The sequence below is a fragment of the Hyla sarda genome, chromosome 2, assembly GCF_029499605.1.
Source record: "Hyla sarda isolate aHylSar1 chromosome 2, aHylSar1.hap1, whole genome shotgun sequence".
Taxonomy (NCBI): Eukaryota; Metazoa; Chordata; class Amphibia; order Anura; family Hylidae; genus Hyla; species Hyla sarda.
In genome coordinates, this window is record NC_079190.1 from 453,340,128 (window position 1) to 453,362,468 (window position 22,341).

The 22,341-nt window shown below is 40.2% G+C and overlaps 1 protein-coding gene across 1 annotated transcript in view; it reads left to right on the top strand.

The window, feature by feature from the left end:
• GBE1 (1,4-alpha-glucan branching enzyme 1) overlaps positions 1-22,341 on the top strand; it is a 264,980-nt gene that overhangs the window by 177,125 nt on the left and 65,514 nt on the right. The window contains exon 13 of the mRNA XM_056559362.1: positions 17,892-18,063. Within this exon, the coding sequence (XP_056415337.1) occupies positions 17,892-18,063 (172 nt within the window). The remainder of the gene's footprint in view (positions 1-17,891; positions 18,064-22,341) is intronic.

The following is a 22,341-nucleotide window of genomic DNA, read 5'->3' on the forward strand; positions in this document are numbered from 1 at the left end:
TAATATCCATTTTCCTTACAAGCAGAAAGCTTCAAAGTTAGAAAAATGCTAAATTTTCAAATTTTTCATCAAATTTACGGATTTTTCACCAAGAAAGGATGCAAGTATCGACAAAAATTTACCACTATGTTAAAGTAGAATATGTCACGAAAAAACAATCTCGGAATCAGAATGATAACTAAAAGCATTCCAGAGTTATTAATGTTTAAAGTGACAGTGGTCAGATGTGCAAAAAACGCTCCGGTCCTTAAGGCCAAAATGGTCTCCGTCCTGAAGGGGTTAAAGTTATTAACAAATAGCCAAATAGAAAAATAGTCAAATAGAAAAAAAAATAAAATAAGCCGGGTCATTGAGGTAAAAAATGGGTCTGACCTTAAGGGGTTAATCATACTGACCCACAAATTAAAGAAAACATATGATTTTAACCGTAAAGTGTACAGTGGGAAAACAAAATCCCTTCAATCTAGCAAAATTGTGATTTTTCGTTTAAATTTCCTTAAGCAAAAAATATTTTTGGGGATTTACCATGCATATTAGGGTAAATTGAGTGATGTCCTTACAAAGTACAATAGTTCTTGCAAAAAAAAAGCCCTCACAAGGGTCTTTGAAAGGAAATCTAAAAGCGTTTCGGATTTTAAGAAGGCGAGGAAGAAAAATTAAATGCAGAAATAAGATTGGCTGTGTTCTTAAAGGGGTACTCCCACCCTAGACATCTTATCCCCTATCCAAAGGATAGGGGATAAGATGTCTGATCGCGGGGGTCCCGCCGCTGGGGACCCCCGCGTTATTGCTTGCGGCACCCACCTGTGTTCCCACCGGAACCGCTGGAGGGTCTGAATCGCGACTTCGGGAACGGAAGTCTGTGACGTCAGGACTCCGCCCCCGTGTGACATCACACCCGTCCCCTCAATGCAAGTCTATGGGAGGGGGCGAGTCCTGACGTCACGGACTTCCATTCCTCAGACCCTCCGTCTCCTGGCGAGGCTGGTCAAGAGCCGTCAAGCTCCACAGCATTTCTCTTCCCTGCGTGACAAGTCGGGGACCCTACATAATGACCCCCGGACCATTAACTCTCTTTTATCTTCTTATTACAAATCGCTTTACTCTCCTACCCCGGTGGACATGGTTGCTGGTAGGTTGTTCCTGGAGTCAGTCCGCCTCCCCTCTTTGACGTCTGAGCATCGGGATGCTCTGAACGCGGATTTTACTGAGGATGAGGTCCGCAGAACAATTAAGACTCTTCATAACTCCAAGGCACCGGGCCCGGATGGGTTCTCGGGCGAGTTTTATAAAATTTTAGTCGAGCAAGTGGTACCTCCACTGACGACCTAGTTCAATCATGTCCTCCACACTGGCTCCTTACTTCTCCATTTTAACACAGCGGTCATCAAACTCCTGTTGAAGCCGGGTAAAGACTCTTTGCTGTCTTACCGTCCCATCTCACTTATTAACCAGGACCTTAAATTAATGTCCAAAATTATGGCAGATCGTCTAAGTGTGCTCTTGCCTTGCTTTGTTCGCAATAGGTCAGCAGTCACCAATATTCGCAAGGTCCTCGCTGTTCTTGATAAGGATGCAGCACTGTCCCGAGCCAGGAGAGCAACCGTTACTTTTGGCACTAGATGCCGAAAAAGCGTTAGACAATGTAAGATGGGACTGGCTCGGGATGGTGCTGGACAAGATAGGCCTGACGGGTGACTTCAGAACATTTTTGAGTAGCCTATATGCTTCGCCCGTATTCACCTCTGGGATCCTGTCTTCCCCCTGTTTAAGGGGATGAGACAGAGTTGCCCCCTATCCCCTTTACTATTTAATTTAGCGTTGGAACCCCTGGCCCGCCACCTGGAGGACTCCTCGGTGTATAGGGGCATTAAAATTCAGAAGGAAACAATCAAATTAACCCTTTTTGCAGACGACATCCTTATTTTTCTAGCTGACCCGCAGACCCACTATGTTGAATTGATGCCTGTCTTAGCCCACTTTGAAACTTTTTCTGGCTACAAAATTAACCAACTGAAGAGTGAACTCCTCCCATTGGGGGCTCCCAAGCCCTCCTCCAATTGGACTGCTATGGGCATCCCGACTGCCTTAGTTAAAACCTCCATCACCTATTTGGGGATCAGGATAGGTAAGCTGCCCTACTCCCTATATGCCCTCAATTACCCTCCCGTATTTAGGACTATTAAAGACGAACTGAATCGTTGTTGCCATCTCCCAATCTCTTTCCTCGGTAAATGTCATTTCATTAAAATGATCAGTTTTCCCAGATTGTTATACCAATTGCAAACATTACCTGTCTTACTTAAACATAAAGACGTCAATTTGCTTAACTCTGCCTTCACTCGCTTCATATGGTAGGGGAAACGCCCGCACATTGCTCTACAAAATTAATGTTAAGTAGTCATGACGGAGGAGTGGGGTTCCCCAATTTGCGCGGCTATAATTTGGCCTGCCTTTTCCGCCATGTGCTCGACTGGATCTACGGATCTGACTACCACTCTAATCACGCACTGGATGCCGACTTTGCTTCCCCCTAGAATTTAATGTCCTGTCTCCACGCACGGATCTCGAGCCTTCCCTTCCATATCAAGATCTCCGTATTGTTGAGAGACACTATCACGACATGGAGAGCAGTACGTAAGGCACATGGTTTACCCTTCCTGCTGTCTGGGCGACTCAATCTATGGGGCCACCCGGAATTCACTCCAGGGAGGGACAATAGACTATTTGGGGCATGGCGAGACTGGGGCTTGACTGTAGCCAAACAGCTGATGCACGTCGAGGAGAAGCGGTGGCTTTCTCCACAGGAAATCCTGCAGACCTTTGATCTACCACCTACTCATTTCTTCCAGGTGTCTCAGCTGTTATCATTTTGTACCTCCAGACTGCGCGACCCCTCTCCTGAGGTGTCTCCCTCATCTTTTGAGGACCTTGTAGGACTGCAACCTAGGAAGATGTCAATCTCTACCCTGTATAGGAACTTGAATGATAAAATATTGAAAGTTTCTAAACACACAATTTTTGCCAAATGGGCCACGTTGCTACAGGCCCCAGAAGTTGGGGAACATATCTTAGAGGGGTGGCCCAAAGTCAGGGCGAATGTCATAAGTGAGCGCTGGCGCAAAACTTTCTTTAAATTGATGCACTTCGGTTATTTAGGCTTCAATTTGCCGGCCACCCCCTCCTTCCCAGAACGGCTTACAGCCTGCCCTAAGTGCAACGTCCCGGGTACTGACTTTTTCCATGGCATATGGTCCTGTGACAGGTCACAATGTTTTTGGAAAAAGTTTGTGGATTATATATCCCGTTACTGGACTATTCGTCTTCCTCTGACACCCTTGGCCCTTCTGTTCCAGTCTGTCGATCCTTCCCTATCCGAGGATGTGGGTCTTCGTGCGGTCCCGAAATTTATTCATGTTGTTCTTCTAGTAGCCAAGCGCATACTCCTGCGGGAATGGTTTAAGCCGGCTATGCCATCCGTTGCTGCAGTGATTGTGGAACTCAAAGATTTTCTGGAGGTCGATAGACACAGAAAGGCGCAGAGAACGAAATGTGAAGAAACTCTTCGCTAAATGGTTTGCCTTTATGATTGCTCACCTCACTAGAGCCCAAATAGATGACATTATATGGTCATTCCGTCATACGGAGTGGTACTCCCTTGCCTCTCTCAGCGACTCTCTGGGTCCCCTGCGCCTTTCGGCTCATCTGGCTTGACTTTCTGGGTGACTGATATTACTGTAGGAGCGTCTCTTTTCTTCTCTTTGGCTATCCTCTCCTGAATTTCCTCTACGCTTCCCCCCTCCTCCCACCTTTTTTTTTTTTTTTTTGTTGTGTGTGGATGCGTGGTGTATGTGGTGTCCGTGCGGCTACTTGTTCAAACTGGTAGTTAGGAAGGGTGCATGTCTGGTGAACTTATTTTATTGTCCATACAAATATTCTGCTTGATTGTGGTTGTTTGGGACACAAACCCTGGTGATTATACTGGCTTGATAGCCGTACATTTATGGTAGGCGGGTTGCATCCCATCCATTTTCCACTGTACCGCTGTTATAAGTACTCTTATAAGGTCCTTAACCCCTCACCCCTACCAGTACGTCCTGAGTCCTCTCCCTTACTATAACGCAGGGGCCATGGCGCGGCCCCGCATCATAGCGGGTCGGGCCTGGCCTCTAACAACGGCTGGGACCCGTGGCTAATAGCGTGGCATTGATCGCGTTGCTGCGCGCTATTAACCCTTTAGACGCGGTGTTCAAAGTTGAATGCCGCAGCTAAAGTGAAAGTTAACCAATGCCGGTTAGCTCAGGGAGCTGTCCGGGATCGCTGCAGTGAAATTGCAACATCCCGAACAGCTGTAGGACAGCAGGAGGGTCCCCTTACCTGCCTCCTGTTGTCAGATCGACGAATGACTGCTCAGTGCCTGAGATCCAGGCATGAGCAGTCAAGCGGCAGAATCATTGATCAATGGTTTCCTATGAGAAACAATTGATCAATGTAAAAGATCAGTGTGTGCAGTGTTATAGCCCCCTATAGGTGGAAAAAAAAAGTGAATAAAGATCATTTAACCCCCCCCCTTCCCTAATAAAAGTTTGAATCTTTTCCCATTTAAAAAATAAAGTGTAAATAAAAACAAACATGTGGTATCGCCGCGTGTGGAAATGTCCAAATTATAAAAATATATTGTTAATTAAGCCGCACGGTCAATGGCGTATGCACAAAAAATTTTACAAAGTCCAAAATACTGTATTTTTGGTCACTTTTTATATCCTAAAAAATGAATAAAAAGCAAACAAAAAGTCAGATCAATACAAAAATGGTACCGCTAAAAACTAAAGATCACGGCACAAAAAAATGAGCCCTTATACCGCCCTGTACGCGAAAAAATATAAAAGTTATAGGGGTCGGAAGATGACAATTTTAAACATATAAATTTTCCTGCATGTAGTTATATTTTTTCCAGAAGTACGACAAAATCAAACCTATAGAAGTAGGGTATCATTTTATTCTTAGGAACCTATAGAATAAAGATAAGGTGTCATTGTCATATACCATGGCAAAATATGTATTCATGTTGCATTGTGATTGCTTGTCATTTGTGATACATGTTCTGCAAAATTTCTATCGGTATGCACAACTGTTAATTCCATTACACACCTATCTGCATCGCTGAACATTTCAAAGAATCCCTTCTGTTTGGTCTAACTATCCGGAGACGACAATCTGAGCGATAGCATCCAGTGGCCAGTGGGGGGCAATTCATTCTCTTTGATCAGGGTACCATGGAGCCTACATGTTTATCCAGCCTGGCTATAGGTGTGACTAATCCTAGCAGGGGGTTCACTAACACAGCTGCTCAATGACAGGAAAGGTAACACTTTCACAGCTAAGCAGACTCCAAGGCCTGATGTCAATAGATCAATTGTTGTAGATGCCATATCTTCCAAATATGAAATATAGGGAGTCAGGGAAGTATGCCCGCAGCCCCTATCTTGTACGGTTAGATTCTCCATCATAATACCTTTAAAATGAGTCCTCACATGACCCTTGTGTATTGATCCCTGCCCGAACTCTATGTGCATGGTAAATCATACACAATAAGGGGGTCATGTCAGGTACCCCTATAAAGAGGATTTGATGGAGAACCCAAATGTAACAAAATGATGTGGATGCCTGACCCATGATAACAGTTAGGGATAATTTCCTATTCTTTGGGCATAAGGTTATCGGGAGGAAGGGGGCAGAATCAATCTCTCCTCCTTGTCCTGCCCAGGGGCTGAACATAGAGGTGTCTCTTGTTCATAGCAGGATATAAAACTGCAGACCTGGGGGGACTAGGGGCGCTTGCATGGGGGACGAGATCTAATTTTGGATGCCAGACGCCATTTCCTACTAGACCCCATTGGATAGGACTCTAACTTTTGTAAGTAAGGACTCTATGTTTTTTCCCTTTTATTTTATTTTCTGTATGGTGAAACTTTGTCTTGTTAACATCTATTTTTACATGCACTGTGAATATTTTTCTTTCATAATAAATCATTCATTAAGTACAGTCTTATGTCTGGTAAAACGGACGTACATTGTCCTTGAAGAGATTGAAGTTATAGTCTTAAATGTACTTGCCTGTTCGGCTACATTATAGATTTGGATTCATCTTTTTCCTGTTTTTTATATACTACTGTGGATAGTAGATTATATTTGGGAATTGTAACATATCCAGATTGGATTGATAGCTTCCTGTCGGCTTAAAACAAGCAGGTGGTGGCAGCAATATCGTTAAATTGGGTGGTGTAAGAGGGATTATTTATCATTATTTTCGGGTCTAGTGCAGACAAATAGTGATTTTAGAGATAACCCTTCCACCCGCACGTCTCGGTTCCTGACAGTCATTTTTACCGAAAAATGTACTGCTTAGAAACGGAAGTTAAAAAGTTACAAAAGGGTTTTTTTTTCTTCAATTTTGTCGCACAGTGATTATTTTTCTTTTGTTTTGTCGTAGATTTTTGGGTAAAATGACTGATGTACAAAGTAGAATTGGTGGTGCAAAAAATAAGAGCATGGGGTTGCGCTGAGAAGCAGGGGCTGGAACAGGTGGTAGCTCACCTTGCGGCAGACCGCCAGCTGGATGCTCACCAGAATGGGTAATCAAAAAATTCAAATACATTTTAAATTATAAAAAAATTCCATAAAAAATCTGCCACATCCAGACGCTCTGTGGCAGTGATTCTAATAGTGATGCCTGAAATCTGCATGTCATACTGAATAACAGTATTATTTCACTACCCCAGCACACTCCATATGCATGTTATAAGAAAGCAAAGTGTTCTACACCCCTATTGAGGCTCTCTGTAGGCCAGAAATATCCGTTTTTAATACAGATTTACAGCAAATAATTTTGAACCAAAGAAAATTTTTTCGGAAAATTTGCCGAATCAAATGTTTCAAAAGTTCGCTCATCTCTACTTGGCTCCATTCATTTTCATGGAACTGAGCTGCAGAGCCACAGCCAAAGTGAATGGAGCCAAGTTGTAACACCAAACACAGCCTGGAGACAGACATGGAGCTGTTGAAAGAAATTATCTCTGTTTTCCTATTTCTGGAAAACCCCTTTAATGACCCAACTAACTGGATCGTAGATCACAGCAATGCTGTTGCTTCAGGTTATTAGATCCGTGGTTGTCCCGGGACAACGAATACAGGCACAAAAGTTTTCCCTTATTGTGTTTGTATCTATTTACCCATAAGGGTGGGTTCACACGGCCTTCTGTCACCGTTGTTTTATCCCTGTTTTGTTTCCTATTTTGCAGGCTGTAAACGGAAATCCCATTCATGTCAATGGGATTTTTTTACAATCCATTTGCACTCGTCTGCACATGCAGTATTTTTTCTTCCGTCCAAAAATTGGAAGAAAAAACAGATACAGTAAATTTAACATTGAAGTCTATGGAAAACGGATGAGCCTTTCAATCCGTTTTTTGATCCGTTTTTACTTTTGAGCGTGCTCAGAACAAAATAAATACATTTTTGGTTTATTAACTGAACAAAAACTGATACAAACGGATAACATCTGTTTGCATCCGTTATTGTCCTTTTTTTTAAAAGTCCGTTTATCTTTGACTGGAGAAGAACGGGACGGGTCTAGACGGCCGTGTGAACGCAGCCTAAAATGTAAAACATTAGATGTGGGATCTAAATGTATCTATCTTAAAGTATGCCTTTCTACTCCACCCAACCTTGATCTTACCTCCAGCACAGATTAGAAGCCTTCGACCACAGCAAATCCACAGGAAGAAGAAAAATGCAATCTAGTGAAGTGTCAATGTGAAACAAGATGCTTTATTCAGAACATATAAAAAGCAGGCAATGCAGTATTAAAGGGGTATTATTATTATTATTTTTTTTTTTTTAATGAACTGGTGCCAGAAAGTTAAACATATTTGGAAATTATTTCTATTTAAAAATCCCAATTCTTTCAGTTCTTATTAGCAGCTGTATGCTACAGAGAACATTCTTTTATTTTTGAATTTCTTTTTTGTCTTGTCCACATTGCTCTCTGCTGACACCTCTGTCTGTGTCAGGAACTGTCCAGAGCAGCATAGGTTTGCTATGGGGATATTCTCCTGCTCTGGGCCGTTCCTGATACGGGCATCAGGTGTCAGCAGAGAGGACTGTGGACAAGACAAAAAAGAAATTCAAAAAGAAAAGAATTGCCTCTGTAGCATACAGCTGCTAATAATTACTGGAAGGGTAAAGATTTTTAATAGAAGTAATTTACAAATCTGTTTAACTTTCTGGCACCAGTTGATTTAAAAAAAAATAATAATAATAATAATAATATGTTTTCTACCAGAGTACCCCTTTAAGTACACAGGCGAAACCAACATGTTTCAAACCGCGACACATTGTCTTAATTAGCTATGATTAAGACATTGTGTCACGTTTGAAATGTTTTGGTTTCTTCTGTGTACAGAATACCGCATTGCCTGCTTTTTATGTGGTCTGAATAAAGCATCCTGTTCTACACTGACACCTCGCTGGATTGAATTTTTGTTCTTCCTATTCCTTTTTATACTCTTCCCCTGGGGTTGATGCTCTATAGCTACAGTAAAATGCTTTGGTATGCTTCAAAAGTTGGCAGACTTCTTTTTAGTAAATTCTTTAACAGTTTAGCTATTTCTATGTTGTCCTGAAAAGTTTTATCAATGGCATTATAGGGCAGAGCTGATATATATATATATATATATATATATATATATATATATATATATATGCACAAAGCAGCTCATCACACCACCTTCTCAGGTAGCCTGCCCTAAGATCAGCTCTGGCTCCACTTACGAAGTCTCAGAAACTGATTGGGATTTATGCCAGGTCAGAATTCTCCCCAGAATGGAAGAAGACCCATCTGCAGACAGCTGTTTCAGGGTGCTTGCTCCTCATCAGTATAGAGCAGGATGTTCTGGCTTGGCTGTGGTGAGAGGCCTGTGATTAGTTTCTGAGACTTCATAACTGGATCCAGAGCTGATCTTAGGGCATGCTACCTGAGAAGGTGGTGTGATGAACTGCTTTGCATATTCCTTACCCAGGAAGCCCGTGGAGTGCTAATGGCCTTTTTGAATCTCCGTTCTACTCCGGAAGCAGTGCTCCTCCCTATGGAGAATACTTACCCCTTTTGTGTGTGTGTGTGTGAGTGTGTGTGTGTAAATAGATAGATGCAAATCAAAAAAAGTTGTAGTATCTTGTAATACCTTTTTTTATTGGACTAATAGAATTTTGCAGAGACAAGCCTTCGGGATTCCTCCCTTTATCAAGTCCAAAGCAAATCTAAGCTCACAAGCAGAAGACAAAGCTTGTCTCTACAAAATTCTGTTAGTCCAATAAAAAAGGTATTACAAGATACTGCAACATTTTTTGATTTGCATCTGCATCACTGGACACGGCTACTCAAATTTACTATACATATATATATATATATATATATATATATATATATATATATACATACAGAAAAAGCAGGGTGGGCTGCACCTCAAAGGTGTATAGAGGTAGGTGCACGCAGCGGCTGGTCCCAGGTCCCGGGTCCGTATCGCTAGAAGAACAGATTTGCTGCAGCTCACAGAGTAGTGACAAGTGGTTTATTTCATTCCAATTGCTACGTTTCAACCGCACATGCGGCCTTTTTCAAGCACAAGTGAACAGTGACCATAGGACAAGTTATATGTGGTGTTCAATAAAACATCAATTACATAATTAAGTGTAATAAATATAAAAAACTTACAATAGAAGTGTACAAAAGATACAATACATATAGTATCATAATTAAGTGGGTATATAATATATGTACCCATAAAGTGCATAACAATATATATTAAAATATACATATAAAGTGCATAATAAGTTAAATAGTGCACCAGGTGAAAAATAATTAATCAAACAAATGCAGGAAGGAGAGTAGGCGGAATCTCGAGGCACTCACCCAATCTGAAAGAAGGACGTATAGATATCCTATAAACATCATCACACCCACATCAGATGCGGCGTGGTATAATGTATATACAGCGGCATTGCAGCACAGCAACAGCGCGCGCTTGCCACTGTACTTCCGGGAATAGGGCGGCAGCCAATGGAATAGCGCCACGTAAGGCCACATGATCAAAAAAAGATGACGCCCCATGAAGTCACGTGACTAGAGGGATATTCACGTGATATACACGGAGGCGCCTGCGCACAGCAAAGAAAATGGAACCTAAGTCTCGTAGGTAAACAGGCGCCATCTTATAAATGGGCAAAAATAAGGGCAAAATAGGATTACTAAAAAATAAAATAAACATGTGGAGAGATGATGTAAGTTATATGTAAAGTAAAAGGGTCAGCGCTTTAGATGCAGACACAGTAAAGCAACAGTCATTCCTGCACATAAGCCCAAAATATCCCGTGGGACTAACACTCCCAGCACACCTCGTCATCTACTTACATGGCGACAAATGTGTCACCCGTCGGACCCCCCAGGTCAACTTAATGTACCACAGGACAGTCCAACAGGTGGGAGAGAGTACCACACCTGGGACAGTAGCAATCTTGAGGGCGGTGCAAATGCAGAATCAATCACACACACAATGGCGCATAGACCCAGAAGTTAACTTATTAGGTCAAGGAGTATCTTTATTGATAACAAATATTACTCCACAAGAAAGGGAAGAAAAGAAAGTAAATAAATCGTACATAATCCGGAGGTAATGAGTAAAAAACTACATTATGATTTTAACACAAAGTGAGGAATACGGGTGGTGTCATCTTAATCTGTCGACTCTCCATTACTGCAAAATAAAAAGAAACAAAAAAAAAATATTAATACAAAGCGAAAAAAGGTCACATTGTACTGATCAAATAGAGAATAGCCGTACTATAATATGACAGGGAGAGTTTATCTAGCATTATAAATATCATTAGAAACAGTATAGTCTACATTGAGGCCAGTTGGACATAAAGATTTTAATTTGAAAATCCATTCCAGTTCTTTCCGTTTTAGTTTGCCCACTCGATCACCCCCTCTTTTTAATGGGGGGATGTGGTCGAGTAGGGCAAACTTGAGGTCTCTTTCTGTATGGTGAACCTCCGTAAAATGTCTAGAGACAGGAAGATCAAGTCTCTGCTTCCGTATTGTGTATCTGTGGTGATTAAAACGTGTCTTGAAGTCCCATGTTGTCTCCCCCTTCTTCAAGAAAGTAAAGAGAAAGTACTTACTATGGATAGACATGCGTTGATTTATGGCAAGAGACTACGTAATACTTCTTCACGCATTGCCTTTGTATCCACCTTTGGAAATATGTCTGGTCGAATTTCCAATGTTCTTAACAAACACTGGAAATTATTAACACGTAGTCATCCAGACATACCTGAATTTCATTTTCCCCCTCTTCTTTCATATCGTAGAGCTGGTAATTTGCGTGACAAACTTGTGAAATCAGATGTATCTTTGTGTAGACCTACCGAGAAATATTTATCTGTTCAGAATAAAGGATCGTACCCTTGTTGCCAATACATAAATTGTGTACATATGCTCAAGGGTCCGACCTTTGTACACCCTGTAACTAACCAGATTTTTAAACTACGTCATTACCTTACGTGTACTTCAGACTTTGTGGTGTATGTCTTGATGTGCCCATGTCGCCTCCTCTATGTGGGGGAGACGACATGGGACTTTAAGACACGTTTTAATCACCACAGATACACAATACGGAAGCAGAGACTTGATCTTCCTGTCTCTAGACATTTTATGGAGGTTCACCATACAGAAAGAGACCTCAAGTTTGCCCTACTCGACCACATCCCCCCATTAAAAAGAGGGGGTGATCGAGTGGGCAAACTAAAACGGAAAGAACTGGAATGGATTTTCAAATTAAAATCTTTATGTCCAACTGGCCTCAATGTAGACTATACTGTTTCTAATGATATTTATAATGCTAGATAAACTCTCCCTGTCATATTATAGTACGGCTATTCTCTATTTGATCAGTACAATGTGACCTTTTTTCGCTTTGTATTAATATATTTTTTTCTGTTTCTTTTTATTTTGCAGTAATGGAGAGTCGACGGATTAAGATGACACCACCCGTATTCCTCACTTTGTGTTAAAATCATAATGTAGTTTTTTACTCATTACCTCCGGATTATGTACGACAGCCAATGGTTTTCCCATGTTTGAGCCCCAAAAAATTTTTGAAATTTTTTTTTTTTATTTACTTTATTTTTTTATTTACTTTATTTTCTTCCCTTTCTTGTGGAGTAATATTTGTTATCAATAAAGATACTCCTTGACCTAATAAGTTAACGTATGGGTCTATGCGCCATTGTGTGTGTGACTGATTCTGCATTTGCACAGCCCTCAAGATTGCTACTGTCCCAGGTGTGGTACTCTCTCCCACCTGTTGGACTGTCCTGTGGTACATTAAGTTGACCTGGGGGGTCCGACAGGTGACACATTTGTCGCCATGTAAGTAGATGACGAGGTGTGCTGGGAGTGTTAGTCCCACGGGATATTTTGGGCTTATGTGCAGGAATGACTGTTGCTTTACTGTGTCTGCATCTAAAGCGCTGACCCTTTTACTTTACATATAACTTACATCATCTCTCCACATGTTTATTTTATTTTTTAGTAATCCTATTTTGCCCTTATTTTTGCCCATTTATAAGATGGCGCCTGTTTACCTACGAGACTTAGGTTCCATTTTCTTTGCTGTGCGCAGGCGCCTCCGTGTATATCACGTGAATATCCCTCTAGTCACGTGACTTCATGGGGCGTCATCTTTTTTTGATCATGTGGCCTTACGTGGCGCTATTCCATTGGCTGCCGCCCTATTCCCGGAAGTACAGTGGCAAGCGCGCGCTGTTGCTGCGCCGCAATGCCGCTGTATATACATTATACCACGCCGCATCTGATGTGGGTGTGATGATGTTTATAGGATATCTATACGTCCTTCTTTCAGATTGGGTGAGTGCCTCGAGATTCCGCCTACTCTCCTTCCTGCATTTGTTTGATTAATTATTTTTCACCTGGTGCACTATTTAACTTATTACCCACTTAATTATGATACCATATGTATTGTATCTTTTGTACACTTCTATTGTAAGTTTTTTTATAGTTATTACACTTAATTATGTAATTGATGTTTTATTGAACACCACATATAACTGGTCCTATGGTCACTGTTCACGTGTGCTTGAAAAAGGCCGCATGTGTGGTTGAAACGTAGCAATTGGAATGAAATAAACCACTTGTCACTACTCTGTGTGCTGCAGCAAATCTGTTCTTCTATATATATATATATATATATATATATATATATATATATATATAATACACATACACATATATATATACACAGTACAGACCAGAAGTTTGGACACACCTTCTCATTCAAAGTTTTCTTTATTTTCATGACTATGAAAATTGTAGATTCACACTGAAGGCATCAAAACTATGAATTAACACATGTGGAATTATATACATAACAAAAAAGTGTGAAACAACTGAACATATGTCATATTCTAGGTTCTTCAAAGTAGCCACCTTTTGCTTTGATTACTGCTAGGAATATCTGCTTGGAAACCACTGCTAAGGACAGGCAACGAGCAGAAGAGACTTGTTTGTGCTAAAGAACACAAGGAATGGACATTAGACCAGTGGAAATCTGTGCTTTGGTCTTATGAGTCCAAATTTGAGATCTTTGGTTCCAACCACCGTGTCTTTGTGCAACGCAGAAAAGGTGAACGGATGGACTCTACATGCCTGGTTCCCACCGTGAAGCATGGAGGAGGAGGTGTGATGGGATGGGGGTGCTTTGCTGGTTACACTGTTGGGGATTTATTAAAAATTGAAGGCATACTGAACCAGCATGGCTACCACAGCATCTTGCTGCAGCATGCTATTCCATTTGGTTTGCGTTTAGTTGGACCATCATTCATTTTTCATCAGGACAATGACTCCAAACACACCTCCAGGCTGTGTAAGGGCTATTTGACCAAGAAGGAGAGTGATGGGGTGCTGCGCCAGATGACCTGGCCTCCACAGTCACCAGACCTGAACCCAATGAAGGCAAAAGGGCCAACAAGTGCTAAGCATCTCTGGGAACTCCTTCAAGACTGCTGGAAGACCATTTCAGGTGACTGCCTCTTGAAGCTCATCAAGAGAATGCCAAGAGTGTGCAAAGCAGTAATCAAAGCAAAAGGTGGCTACTTTGAAGAACCTAGAATATGATATATTTTCAGTTGTTTCACACTTTTTTGTTATGTCTATAATTCCACATGTGTTAATACATAGTTTTGATGCCTTCAGTGTGAATCTACAATTTTCATAGTCATGAAAATAAAGTAAACTCTTTGAATGAGAAGGTGTGTCCAAACTTTTGGTCTGTACTATATATATATATATATATATATATATATATATATATATATATATATATATTAGAGAGAGAGAGAGACACAGAGAGACAGAGATGCTGTATCCATTAACAATTTAAAAAAAACTCCTGTGAAAAAGGGGGAGGGATGCACAGCTAAAGAGGGTTCCATTCCCCGTGAGTTGTACAAACAAGCAAAAAGAAAAATAGCCATCACAATAAACTAATACACGGGTGCACGCTGCTGTGGCAAATACAGAGTATACAAAAAAAGAGGATTGCAGCAGCACACATTGGTCAAAAAATGGAGGCTCTTAGCGCACTATTTGATCAAAATGTGTCCCCTCACCCACCAAGCGGAGGTGGCCTCATTTAGGATGGGACCCTAACACAAATTCTGAGGTGGATGGGGCACACGTTTTGATCAAAAAGTTTGCTAAGAGCCTCAATTTTTTGACCAATGTGTGCTGCTGCAATCCTCTTTTTTTGTATACTCTGTATTTGCCACAGCAGCGTGCATCCGTGTATTAGGTTGTTGTGCTGGCTATCTTTATTTTTGATTGTGTGTGTGTGTGTATATATGTATAGATCTATATATATATATTTATATATTACATATATATTTATATATTACACACCAGAATACCGTTCTGCTCTGATTTTATTTTTTTATTTTAAAGGCATTCTGACAGCTCTATTTGCTGCTAAAAGCTGCAGACGCTGTTGGAAAATAAAAGCAAACTTCACCCTTGCAAATTGCTTTGGGTCTGCTTTTCTTCTTCTCCAGCCTGTGTGAGCTGCCCTCCAAGGGTTCTTTCCTCCTGTCTTCTGGTGTGTAATACACTCCCCTACCCTGCTGCTCTAACAGTGAAAGTGCAGAAATTATGTTTAGAATTTATCATATCTTTCTCTGAGCAGCATCTGTATGGTAGAACATTTTTAATTAAGACTAGTTAGAAAGTTGATTCATTTTGTTGTCAGAAAAGAAATGAATAATAATAAAAAAAATCACTGAAAGATTGTCCCTAGCCTTTAAGATTTATGCAAAATGCTATATTATCTGTGCAGAAAACATGCTTAGAATCTTTGATGTCCTTGATGATCTAATTGCTCAAGTGGGACAGGTAATTGTAAAGTAGTTGGACATTTATGTTCCAAGTCTTCTCTATATTTAAATTGTCCTTGGGTGTACTCCAGGTATCTAGGTCCTTGAGTAAAGTACCGTCTTTTATCCAGTCTGGAAATTATTGGCTATTGTCCAAATATTAATACTGTACATTGTTCCTGTGCTATCTGCCAACTAATAATTGGTGCTGTGCTAATTACAGGAGCCTGTGGCTTCAGAAATGACAATGTGCACGGTGTAGAAGGGAAACTTTCATAATTATCAAACTGCATAATGAGCCATTTAAGCTCCATACTCTCCTTCCCTACTGATTGAACAATTAATAACACAAAGTTAGGGAAAACTTTGTTTGTTAATACACCACATGCATATTTAACAAGTGATGAGCTGACATACAGGCTAAAAGGCATTAAGAGGAAAAGCAAACGTTCCTACTATTCCATAAGAATGCAATAGACTGTTTGATGTCTTGTCCAGGCTGTCACAAGTTTCACTGGATATAATCATTTTTGACAACCTAATTGTTCCATCGATGATAACATTACTCAGCAGCCCCAGTTATTGACAACGGTGGATAGGCATCCGTCTGATGCACCTGGTGGCAGCATATCTTACTTGTGAACAAAGAATTGGGCATGATGATATCCAACATGTCCTATCCTTTTTACCCCATAACATTTGATAAACGAATGTCAGACAAAAACCCAATACCTTGCTGAGATCGGTATGTTTGGCCTATACTATTTTAGTGTATGACTAGACCCCTATGAAAGTGTATCATACATCGAAGTATCTATCATACATGTGAACAATAAAGGGGTGTTTAATTTTATTTTTGTTTGATTATTTATATATATAGTGTTTAGGCAGTTGCTATAAAGAAAAAAAAATCATCAGAAAACTTCCTAAAAAAAAAAAAATGCATGGAGTTTAGTTAGTTTAGTTTTTTTTCTTGTCATCTCCATGTGTTTTTTGCTGATTTTTATAACAGATATATTGAAATTATTTTTAATGGAAAGCTGGTAACTGAAATCATCCCTCTGTTTCTTGATACCTACACAGGAACCAGCCCACTGACTTCCATGCCACCCATGCTCTACTGAAAAGAATGCATGCCCTGATTCCATACACTTCCATACTGGTGGTTGTGTGCTAGAGATTTAAACATTTTTTTATACTTGCAAAGACTAAAAATATTTCCTTCCTTGCTACCACTGTTACCATGAAGCTCTGATCCTGCTATACAGCACTTTGAGATCTGAAATTTCCCATTTAATAAATCTACATGGCAGAGGTGGGGAACCACTGTGGCCACTGAATGTTTGGACGTTCAATTCTATATTCAGATCCTTCCCCTGGAATACCCCTTTATTTGTTGTTCATACACCTATACTATATACCAGTGATAATGATCTGGCCAAGAGGAGCACAAGCATTCTTTTAGGTAAACCTTGGAAAACCCAACAATTTAATGGAACCAAAAAAACATCAGACACGTATTAGGATTTTGTTTGACATTTGTTCAGCAGATGTTTGAAAAGAAACTGATTAGGAATGTTTAATTTCAGCATGGCAATTCTTTGTTTTCAGTGGTGCTAAAGAGGAAATTAGCTGCCACTAGGGGTTTTGGCAGCTGTCTTTCAACAGAGAACACACATATATATGCTAGACTGAATAAAGTGTGCATGTCTATGAGTAGGTAATGTTGTTAGTTGAATGGGCAATTTGGATGTCTGCTATTTAAGGTGTATGACCACCTTTAATTGTGGACAGATGCTTTTATCTTTCATAAGTGAAGAAGAGCACCTTGGTTGAGGTGGTAAAGATTAAGACATAATGCCTTGGGTCCTGTCTTTCAGTGATTGTAAAAAGGCTTTTAGGTATTGAGATTCTGTATGCACTATGTCGCTCATGTTTGTAATAGAAAGCCCCATCAACCAACTCATCTGTTCATCCATATGTGGCATATTTTGCCATCTCAATGACTGTTAAAAATTGAGACACTTTCTAAAGAGACCTTCACTGGACCAGCTGCTGAAACCTTCAATAATTGGACATAACTGCATCTTCTGTTGGGGAAATGTAGTGTATATTGTGTCTGTTCGATTCATGGTACTTAGTCTACGTTGAGCTGCTTTTTGCTATGAGTTAACACCCCCCAAAAAAGTACACACATCTTACTTAGGGTTATATTGAAGGTGGGATTTCCATTTGAAATACATGTTTTAATATATGAGATTTATTTGAGATGAGCTGCAACACTCAATTTAAATACATTTATTTTTTTGTAACTTGACTGACTTTTCACTCTATTTCTCTATGCTGAACTGTATATTAATACTTCATTTTCTTCATATTTTACTTTATAGGCATTAGTTGGAGACAAGACATTGGCTTTCTGGTTAATGGATGCTGAGATGTACACAAACATGAGTGTGATAAGTCCATTAACCTCTGTTATTGACCGTGGAATTCAACTTCATAAAATGATCCGACTGATAACACATGCTCTTGGTGGGGAAGGATACCTCAATTTTATTGGTAGGTACAGACAGATATGTGGAGGGGTTTGTGCTACGGCTGTTAAAGTCAAAATATAAAAATAAACGAAAATAAAAAAAAATATATACATCAAATAATGTGCAACCTTGGGGAAAACTCAGTCTGTCAATCATTTGTTGTTAATTGGGCAGCCTGGGTATCAGCGCATGGTACAGTTGATGTAAGGCAATTCTAGGACGATCAATAACTTGAATGTACACCACGTTCACAGCTATTTTAGTGCATCTGTCATGACAGATCTAAGATGTTAATGTTCCTGTGGAATGTGCCCAATGCAGTTCTGTGGAATGAGGACTACTTCTGCTTTCTAGCAGAATTAGCCAAGTAGATCATATGATTAGGCAATTTCTGTCGGTCTTGAGTCTCTCAAAAAATCATCTCCTAGAGAACTTGGTAATATGGCTTTATTAAGAACATGCATTAAAGGGGTACTCCTCTGGAAAAAAAATAAAATATATATATATATATATATATATATATATATATATATATATATAAATGGATATAGGCAGCACACCAAAATGGGTGAAAAAAGTAAGTGCTTTTATTCCAAGGAGAATTGACAACGTTTCAGCGATCTCTCACCGCCATTTTCAAGTGATTTACAAGTGATACAAGCGGGGTTAAATACCTCCCCAAATCAGTGACATCATTAACATTTACATATCATGTGACATCTGACATGTTATAAACAAAGTATAAAACTATACAAACCAATAAATATAAACATGATCAATTTAGTGTATTCTATACTGTGGTACAAAGTGTATACATCTCTGTATTCCGATCGCCAATCATTTATCGGATCGGGTTGTGATATAAATGTACAATTACAACAGTGATCGTGTAAACAAAACAAGTAAAAAAGGGGTTAAAAGACGTTACCCAATCAAGCAAACCCGTTTGTTTTAGCCGGCCTCTTCGCAAACGCGCCATGATCCGCAGACCCGAGTCCACATGGGACGCCGGGATCTACTTCCGGTGTAACCGGAATTCAACCAATCATAGTAACGGCGTCCCTGGTAGTCATAGAGACCCCCCGACCTGTCAGGTAAACAATCACTTGCGCATCGCGGCCAAGCTCCGTGGCTCTTAGCGCATGCTCAGTGTATATATCGGTGTTCACAAGCGCCATATTAATTCAGGGCAAATAAACATTGGGTTATGTAGCGAACTGCTGGCAAAGCACTTCACTCAATTGATAAATGTATAGTAGGAATCATATAATTCCAATATTGTAACCCTGCACACATGCTAGAAAACAGTCAAGGGACCTGGACACTTGCCCTCTGTTATGTACCGCACGGATCTGGGTGCGACTTATGGAATCCATAGGGTCCCAAAGTACGCTTCTCCCTACCAGATTGGTAAAAGTCTCACCTTCTGGCTGTTAGGATACTTCACCAGACCGTTCCTGTCAATACAGAGGTGTCCAACGGCAACCCATCATACACGTGACAATCATACCAGGGCACAACATTTGTAGTAAATCAGTTAAAGAACATAAGGGGTAAATGTCTTACAGTATCAATAGAAAGTGAATTCACCTGAATACTTGGATGGAGAGATGGAACGCCCAAAAAGACCTGCCACAAGTAGTAAGGAACAATCAGAGAATAAACAACCTTTTTTAGAGTCCGGAGCCTCTCCAGTAGACGGAGAAGGGGAGGCAGTAGACACGACCGCACCCGTAAGAAAACCACAGAGGAATACACGGAATCAAGGCCAAACAACACAGAAGAAAAAGTAGAAATCATGGACAATAAAACTGTGGTAAATATCTCTTCCTATAATTTATCTGATGAACAAGTATCCTTATTGACAAAGGGACTAAATTTTTGCCCGAACAGACTGAATGATTGGTTCCAACTAGAGTTGGACCTCATTCAGTTTGTTCGGAGAGTAAAGCTTAAGATCTGGTTTGCACAACACAAATCTGATATGGTTGTTCCTACCACTATTGGTGATAGTGCTGATTTTGTCTTTAAAAAATTGGATGTACATATTCCTAGCAAATTTCAGCCTACTGTAGAATCCCCTGCGGTCACTACATTTATGGAGTGTATGAGGAGAGAATTTACTATGATTAAAGAACAACAGACTAAGCTCAAACATCCTAACTTAACACATACCGAGTTACTAGCTATGCAGGAACTGGTCCATGATCACAACCTCATTATCAAGCCGGCGGACAAGGGCGGCGGGGTTGTGATTATGGACCGGAGTACCTATCTTAGTGAGGCACATAGACAGCTGGGGGACCCAGATGTATATAAAATGCTGCCCAGAGACCCCAAACGACAGATAATGGACAAACTACAGGTAATTATCACTGATGCACTTGAGCAAGGCCTCATTGATAATAAATTAAGTGAATTTCTTGTAATTGATTTCCCGGTTACTCCTTTACTGTACCTCCTGCCGAAGATACACAAAAGCCTACAGGATCCTCCTGGTAGGCCCATAGTCTCCGGCAGGGGGTCAGTATCTAATAATGTTTCCATCTTTTTGGACAAAATTTTACGACAATTTGCTGTGGAAGCACAATCATATCTACGTGATACTGGTGATTTTTTATCAAAAATCTCACAAATTGTTGTACCTACCAATGCCATAATTGCCAGTTTTGACATTGTTAGTTTGTACACATCAATCCAGCATGAGAGGGGAGTAAGAGCCATTAAAAAGACACTGGTGGAGGCACATTTTGATGTAAAACAAATTGACTTTATTTTAGATCTATTACTGTTTGTACTACAGAATAATTATTTTATTTTTGATGAAAAATACTATGTCCAACTACGTGGAACTGCCATGGGCAGCAACATGGCGCCCACGTATGCGAACATAGTGATGAGAGAGTTCGAGGAAAGCCACGTCTATGTAGCCCACCACTCCAGGAAGATCCTGGGGTGGTGGCGCTACATAGATGATATTTTTTTGATCTGGGATGGCACGGGTGAGGAATTATTGGAATTCCAAACATACCTAAATAGTGTTGACAGGGACTTACAGTTTACCCTGACCTATTCACAAGATAAAGTACAATTTTTGGACACAGAAGTTTCTATTGTAAATCATAGACTCTCTACAGACATATACTACAAGCCCACAGACTGTAATACCCTGTTACAATTTAATTCGTGCCACCCGAGACAGATGATTGAGTCACTGCCATACAGCCAATTTCTACGTGCCAGCAGAATTGTTGACAGTAGTGAGAAATTGGATCAGGCAGTAAATAAAATGGCAACCCAATTTATGACCAGAGGTTATCCCTCCACTCTGGTTAATAGGCAGAAAGAGAGGCTTTATGAGGAAAGGAGGGGACAGAGGATATCTAGAACTAAAAGAGATCAGACAACACGTATTCCATTTATTTCTACCTTTAATGAAGTATCAGGACAGATTGCCCAAAAATTAAAAAAACATTGGCACTTGATCAGTGAAAGTTTTCCCAACATTCCTGAATTTAGGGAAATGCCCCTCATGTCCTATCGTAGGGCCAGAAATTTGAAGGATGAGCTAGTAAGGGCGGATGTGTCCAAACAAATTCAAACACAGAAATATGTTTCAGTACAGGCAAAGGGATGCTTTCCCTGTAGGAGGTGCGTAAATTGTAGGTATGTGCAGAGGGGAAATACATTCACGCACCCCCAGACAGGCAAAACTTATCCTATAAAATTCTACCTTAATTGTGAGAGTGATTTTGTGGTCTATATTTTGTGGTGTCCCTGTGGGTTTATTTATATTGGAGAGACAAAATGTGAGTTCAAAGTAAGATTAAATCAACATAGATACTCTATACGCAAAGGGAGAGTCGATTTACCGGTGTCCAAGCATTTTTTGGAAGCGGGACATCGAGAACAGGATTTAAAATGTATGGTGGTAGATCATATTCCACCGCTAAGGAGAGGTGGAGATAGGGTCGCCGCACTACAGAAAAGAGAATTGAGGTGGATATATGACCTCAATTCCCTTAAACCAAATGGTCTGAACGTAGAATTTGTAGTTACGCCAAGGATGATGATGAGATAATTGTTGTAGGGTCCCAGTGTAAGGCTATGTGCAGTGTGGTTATGTATTCTACAAGTGATATTATTTACTAATACTTGTCGTCTTAAATTTCAGAAATCTTGAAGTATTGATTATCGACGTTAAAATCAAGCAACCCTGAGAAAAGAACAGAGTACCTCAACACGGATCCGCATTCTTTTTTGTATATAATTTTTTCTATAATTTCTATTTTTAATTTTT